Consider the following 7,656-nt stretch of genomic DNA (forward strand, 5'->3'; position numbering starts at 1 on the left):
CAAGATGTGGTTAGTATTATTTGATATTAGTGTTTCGTCAAGATGTGGTTAGTATTATTTTATAATAATGTTTAGTCAAGATGTGGTTAGTATTATTTGATATTAATGTTTAGTCAAGATGTGGTTAGTATTTTTGGATATTAATGTTTAGTCAAGATGTGGTTAGTATTTTTTATATTAGTGTTTCGTCAAGATGTGGTCAGTATTTTTTTATATTAATGTTTCATCAAGATGTGGTTAGTATTCTTTGGTATAAATAAAAAAGTCCTTCGTTTGATCGTGATAAATAATTTCAAGATAAACTTGTGTGTTGTACTAAAGAAAGCTGAATACTCGTTTTCTTTACCCTTTAATAAACGTTACTTGCTACACTTAATTCAAAAGTATTGTTTTCTGCTACCTGTACATGGCCAGATGGCGCTCGACTCGCAATCTGAGGGTCGCGGATTCGAATCCCCGTCACACCAAACGTGCTCGCCCTTTCAGCCGTGGGGGTGTTATAATGTGACGGTCAATCCCACTATTCGTTGGTAAAAAGAGTAGCCAAGAGTTGGCGGTGAGTGCTGATGACTAGCTGCCTTCTCTCTAGTCTTACACTACTAAATTAGGGACGGCTAGCGCAGATAGCCCTAGTGTAGCTTTGCGCGAAAACCTGTGTAGCTGCTATTAGAACAGGACAGTAAAATCAGAGACCTAGTTTTCAAAATAAAGGCCACTTTTGGGGTTTTCTGCTTATGGATGCATTGGACTTTGGTGTCTCGCTTTTCCGGGGCACTTAGAAGGAGGAAAAATTTTGAATAATTTACATAAGAGAATATTTACTTCAGATTCCCTCCTTGTTAGCCCCCAGTAGCACATCGGTAAATCTCGAGGTTTAGAACGCTGAAAAACGGGTTTCGATACCCGTAGGAAGGATAACACAGACAAACCATTGTGTAGTTTTTATGGTTAATTGTATACAAACAAAAATCCATCTTGTTAAATTTTTTCTGATTTCTGTTTATTACATAGCTAAACTGACCTTTGACCTTTTTATCAATTCTATAAAGTGGAATTACACTTTACACCATTGTGTAGTTTTTATGGTTAATTGTATACAAACAACAATCCATCTTGTTACATTTTTTTCTGATTTCTGTTCATTAAATAGCCAAACTGACCTTTGACCTTTTTATCAATTCTATAAAGTGGAAATACAGCTTTCTACTGACGAGTTTAAATTATTTTATATAATTAATTAATTTGTTTGTTGAACTAAGAGCAAAGCCACTTGAGAGCTGTTTGCGCTAGCCATCCCAAATTCTGAAGTGATGGACCAGTGAGAAGGTAGCTAGTTAACACCACCCATCGCCAACTCTTGGGCTACTCTTTATCAACGAATAGTGTAATTGAATGCCACATTATAACGCCCCCAAGGCTGAAAGAAAGGGCGAGCATGTTCGGTGACGGGATTCGAACCCTCGACCCTCAGATTTCCACCACTCCATGCCAGGCTACAATCAATTAATAGATGCTATTAAGTACGATTTTCATTCCGTTTCTTATAAAGAATTCGTTTTGAAACCAGGTTTCAGTAGCTATAATTTTTTGAAACCAGGTTTCAGTAGCTATAATTTTTATATTTCTAAAATAAATTGACCGTGTTCAGTTAGCTGAAGAATGAGATTCAGATATTCAGAGGAAATGACTTCATGATACTCTCTTGTCTTCTCCAGTCTGGATGCAGATGTTCAGCTGAGGTTATGTCACAACCAGAGGAAAGACAGACAGACAGTCAGCAGCACCCTACAACCTACCACCCACTCTTATAAGTCATGTCACTCTTATAACATATACACAGCTTAAAGTGTGGGGAATATTTTGTAGTATCGCACGGATTCGATCTCGACTCGCCAACTCCGAAATCCAGAGCTTCACCACAGACCACTCAGCGCTCCGCTCGTATTTTACTAGTTAATACATTATATTCTGATCAATTTTAATCATATTTAGTTTTCTGGAAAGACCTGGTTTGAAAATGACTTTAAATTAATCATTATAGTTTTATATGTTATCCTTATATTCTTTTAATAATGAATATAATTATCACTTTTAGATTATAGTTCAAGTATTTTAGTTACAATAAGAATGGATATTGTATTGTTGTTCTGAACAATGTGTGAATATGTTAATGAATTGTAGACTCTTGTTCAAGCATTCTACTTATAGTAATTCTTGGTTTTAACTTCCAGTTGTGCTCCAGCATTACGAGGTTCAGGTTTACGATGAGTTTGTCACAAAAGGGAACACCGCTATCCTCAGATGCTACATTCCAAGTTACGTCAGAGACTACGTCACGGTGACGACATGGGAAAGAGATGATGGCGTTACTATTGTTTCCAACGTGGCAAACGGTGAGAATGAAAAGTTGTGTTAACCTCTCTATGAAATGATTATTATAGCCTCATAAATGATTTGATTAAAAAACAGAAATAAATCGCTTTTACTCATAAATATTTTTTTCAATATCATATCCTATCTCTGTTGCTATGGAAACTAAGCAATCTATGTTGCTATGGAAACTAAACAATCTCTGTTGCGATGGAAACTAAACAATCTCTGTTACGATGGAAACTAAACAATCTCTGTTGCGATGGAAACTAAACAATCTCTGTTGCTATGGAAACTAAACAACACTACTGGTTTTATTTGCACGTTTGGAAATACCAATGTAACATTTTAGGAAGCATTTTAGATATCTTATAATACTCGTTTATCTGTCTACCTGTCACTCTTTACTGTCTATCTGTCTGTAGTACTCGTTACAAAATCCTTCCACCTAACTGGACTATTAAATGACGTCAGAAAGCTAATGTACAAAACTCAGTAACAGTGTTGTCTTAGTGAGCACTTACCACGAAGTGTAATTGGAAATTTATTCATTTACGGAGACTAAAACATTTAAAAGCCCACACTGTATCGTACAGCACCGACTATTTAGTTAAAAGCGACTTTGTAAACAGGATTAAAATGTAAGTTACAGATGAGGATTTCACTAACAGTTTATGTAGCATTACTACTTAGTTTGAGTTTTATCTCTTTAGTTAACTGCAGAACTGGATTAAATTGTAGATTTGACTAGACTTCGTCAGAGAACACAAACTCCGTGGAAACAGTCCTGCTTAGTTATAGAAAACGTTACAAGTTTGTTTAAATCAGTTTCACGAATAACGTCGTAGAGAGAAGATGTTTCTGTCGTGTTCCCTTGGGAAACACAAGGACGTTCCATGAGACAGACAGTCAGATATATAGACCGAAACATACAGACAAATAAACAGAAAGACATACATAAAACACGACAGATAAATAAACAGATTTATAGACAGAAACGGATACATAAACGAACAGAAAGGTAGATGATAGATACATACATCACAGAAACAGACATAAAGATAAACAGATAGATAGACAGAGATGTATTTACATGATCATTCTCTTCTGATTATCTCACTGAGTCAACTATTACGGATTTAATTAACCCCGAGGCTCTAAATTACGTAATTACATTTCTCAAACTAAATCCCAACATTGTCAATTCCTTGGTGTTTAGAAACGTATTAAGCCGCGTTCTTCGAGATGGAATAAATGTGACATAGCTTTGGCTAATAAAATAAATGCTCTAAATATTAAATGTCAATGAAATTCATGGCCTTTTCATATAATCTGTACTCTACGGACTACAAAAATAGATTTGTCCGAAAAACCTTTCAACTTACTTCTGTAAACGTTAACAGTACAGACTTTTTACTGAATACCATACAAAGTTTTACAGGAACCACAGACACTTAACAGGGTGGCGAAGGATGGACTTTAGTCTCCCATGAAACCTGAGAGCACGTGTCCCAAAGTACTAAAAATGCCAGCTCTCCCTCCCTCCTCTCCCCACACGTTTCCAAGCTACAATACTGACAGAATCATCCAAAGAAATAGTTATTTGAACTTGAAGGATGACAAATGTCAATAAAATAATAAAGTTTTACTTACAATTATTAGCGGCTGTTTTGCTTAAGTATGGGAACTATAACAAAAATGTCTCATTGTGAAAACAATTACAGCCTCGATCTTCTTATAGTGAAGGAGCTCTGGTTGCAGAAGTTGATGTGACGTAAACAAAACAGTCTGTCCGTGATCGTTCTTCACCGTTTCGTTGAATTCACTCCAAGCCTGGAGATCGTAAAACTGTTGGAAACCTAATTCCAGCACTAAATTTATTCGTTAAAACGTATATTAGGGAGGCGAACGTAAAGAATGTGTGATAAACATAGCAAACACTGTATGAAAAACTGTAACAGCTGTAAAATTTGATAGAAAGAAAAATGACCGATATTATCCGTTCTTTGTAAATAAAAAAACTAAGGAATGTTCAGACTTCTACTTTAATATAAATATTACTTGTTTGGTGTTTTAAGAATATGTTTCAAGGTGGCAAGCTGCTACCTGTGCACAATATTTTAGTTTGGGGATATTTTTGGGGATATGCCTCACTTTTCAAATATATCGATGCCTTTAAGAAGAGATATATCTTGTATCCATGACAACGCCATGTCTTTAAAAATAAAAATATATTGTATCCATGACAACGAAATGCTTTCAAAAACATAAATATCTCGTATTCATGACAACGCAATGCTTTCAAAAAACAGAAATATCTCGTATTCATGACAACGCAATGCTTTCAAAAACAGAAATATCACGTATTCATGACAACGCAATGCTTTCAAAAACAGAGATATCACGTATTCATGACAACGCAATGCTTTCAAAAACAGAAATATCACGTATTCATGACAACGCAATGCTTTCAAAAACAGAAATATCTCGTATTCATGACAACGCGATGCTAACGAATTTTTTTTTACCAGATAACTGAAATTCCAGGACGTAGAATCTAGAACATAATATCACAAGTTAAGTCATCAGGAAGACGAGATTACTTGTTTATTTTTTTTATCTTTCACCCAACACAGGAGGTCGGTACAGTGTTCTTCCACACGGTGAGCTTCACATTCGCGACACCACAAACGAAGATGCCTTCAAGAGATATTACTGTCGCACCACTCACACCCTTAGTGGGCAGTCACAGCTAAGCAAAAGTTCTGGAAGATTAGTAATTACAGGTAAGTAAACTGTTGGTTTATCAACAAAAGATTTATATAGTTGCCAAAGCTGCAAGATTATACGATAAATAACAGTAATGTATATATATATATCAAGTATTTGTACTAAACTTATTTCGTAAAAATCCTGTAGAAATCTTGTTATCTAAGAAGTTTGTGATTCTTTGAAATAAATAAGACGTAAACTAAAGATTAAAAAAAAGACACGTTAAGTAAATACACACTTTTTGATGGGTTAATGAGCGCGTGCTTGTCCATTGCATGAGATCGTTCAGAAACACACCACCAGAGTAATATAAAAGTCGTTAAGTTATGATTGGTAGGTAAGAGTTTATCTGGTTGTTTGTAATTAAACGCAAAACTGCACGGTGGGCTATCCGTGCTATGCCCAGATCGTAACCTGGTTTTAAAGCTGAACAGGTGGATAGAGAATACTACTATAAAAATCCAAACCCCAGTATGTTTGTTTTTGATACAAACGCAAAGATGCCCAATTAGCTCACTGACGGGATCGAGCCTCGAATTTCAGGGTTGAAAGTCTTCGAGCTTACTACGTAACCACCAGAGGGCAACCTTGGTATGTGAAACGTGTTTACTGAAAGAGAAAAGTTACACAGAAGGTATACGTGTAAGTTACTGACTCGTGGACAGATTTTCACACAAAACTTAGCACGAGAAGTGAAGATCATATGACTTCATAAGTTTGGTTTCGGAAACAGCTATTGTGACATAGCAAACCATGATGATTGCTTAAAAACTCGTGATGTTGGCTTACAAACCCCTAATGATGGTTTGAAAGCCGCTGATGATGATTAAAAAAAACCCTGATGATGAGTTACACTTTAGTAAACTGAAACATGTAGGGCCAATTCCTATTCGTTTTGACCCGGCATGGGCAGGTGGTTAAGGAGCGCTTGACTCGCAATCTGAGGGTCGCGAGTTCGAATCCCCGTCTCACCAAACATGCTCGCCCTTTCAACCGTGGGGGCGCTATAATGTGACGGTCAATCCCGCTATTCGTTGCTAAAAGAGTAGCCCAAGAGTTGGCGGTGGGTGGTGATTGACTAGCTGCCTTCCCCTAGTCAAAACAAACAATCAAAACCTATTCGTTTTTAACTTTTTATAAACTTATGCGCACTTTTGAAACACTGTAGTGTTGCTTAGGTTTGATTATTTACATGAGAAATCATTTTTTTTTTTAATTTTAGCAGAGTTACACTAGAGCTATCCGTCCCTAATTTAGCAGTGATAGACTAGGGGGAAGGCAGCTAGTTAACAACACCTACTGCCCACTCTTGGGCTACGCTTTTATCAAAGACAAGTGGGATTGACCGTCACGTTATAACGCCCCCCACGGCTGAAAGGATGAGCATGTTCTGTGACGGGATTCGAACCCACGACCTGCAGATTGCAAGTCGAGTGTCCTAGCCATCAAGCCTTGTCAGGCCCATGAATTCAGTAAAAGTTTAGGTTTAATACAGTTATTATGATATAGAAATTGTTGCTCGGCACATATCATCATCATTCCTATCAAGTTTAGAATCAGAAATAGACAAAAAAAGAAAATGTTTTAAGTCCTTCATAGAAAATCACCAGATAATGTACGTCTCCTCAAATTAAGTAAGACAATCTTTAATCCCGGGTGTCTAGAGAGTCAGTGTCGAGAAATTTTAATTAACTTTCTCCAATTAACATCAGTCTGGTCCTTTTCTGAATTAGTCTAATCCGACTTAAGCAGACGTTATCTTGAAATTAAACCCCACGTTATGAAAAGGCTTTATTCTGGGAAGTTTATAAAATTCATGAAAGCCTATTCACGTGCTCAGAAATACAAGTAGGGACACACAGATCATGTCAATTCATATTCACCGACACGATTTTTGTGTTCTTTATTAATCTAAACTGCTTCTTTTTCTTTTTTTTCATAAAAGAGGAATTTTCTAAGCTAAGTAGTTGAAAACTGTCAGAAGAGAAAATGCATTAATTTATATTTTTCCTTTTTGTTGTATTGTATGCACTTAGAGACAGAGACCAATCAGGTCCCTCGACTTTTAGAAACTAGAACAATATATCGCATCCAACAGGGGGCGCCAGTGGAGCTAACATGCGCTGCTCAGGCCTACCCCATGCCAACATACAGGTAAGTAGATAAAGATTTTTCATATGGATTTTTTTTTATTTATGCAAAGGATTGGGGAATAAAACTTTAGGTTTATAAACCATTAAAATACAACGTTTAGCATCTTGAAGTTCGAAACTTTCAGTTGAACACATGCGTTATATTCAAGAGATATATATTTTTTATTAGTTCTACCATTTCTATACGTCTGCCCAAAGTTAGCTTTTTCGCTTTGTAACAGAAACTCTATTGACGCCGTTTTAAACACAGTTTGTTAATGTAAAATAAAGAGAAATATTTTATCCTTACTTTTCCAGAAACTCTCGCCCCCCCCCCCAGTGGCACAGCGGCATGTCTGTGGACTTACAATGCTAGAATCCG

The 7,656-nt window shown here is 36.4% G+C and overlaps 1 protein-coding gene across 1 annotated transcript in view; it reads left to right on the forward strand.

Annotated features, from left to right (window-relative positions):
- Window positions 1-7,656, forward strand: part of LOC106472411 (Down syndrome cell adhesion molecule-like protein Dscam2) — a gene marked incomplete at its 3' end in the record, with an annotated part of 63,913 nt that overhangs the window by 20,090 nt on the left and 36,167 nt on the right. The window contains exons 3-5 of the mRNA XM_022400989.1: window positions 2,232-2,393; window positions 5,007-5,156; window positions 7,179-7,296. Of these exons, the coding sequence (XP_022256697.1) occupies window positions 2,232-2,393; window positions 5,007-5,156; window positions 7,179-7,296 (430 nt within the window). The remainder of the gene's footprint in view (window positions 1-2,231; window positions 2,394-5,006; window positions 5,157-7,178; window positions 7,297-7,656) is intronic.

This window comes from Limulus polyphemus, unplaced genomic scaffold (assembly GCF_000517525.1).
Source record: "Limulus polyphemus unplaced genomic scaffold, Limulus_polyphemus-2.1.2 Scaffold5309, whole genome shotgun sequence".
Lineage (NCBI taxonomy): Eukaryota > Metazoa > Arthropoda > Merostomata > Xiphosura > Limulidae > Limulus > Limulus polyphemus.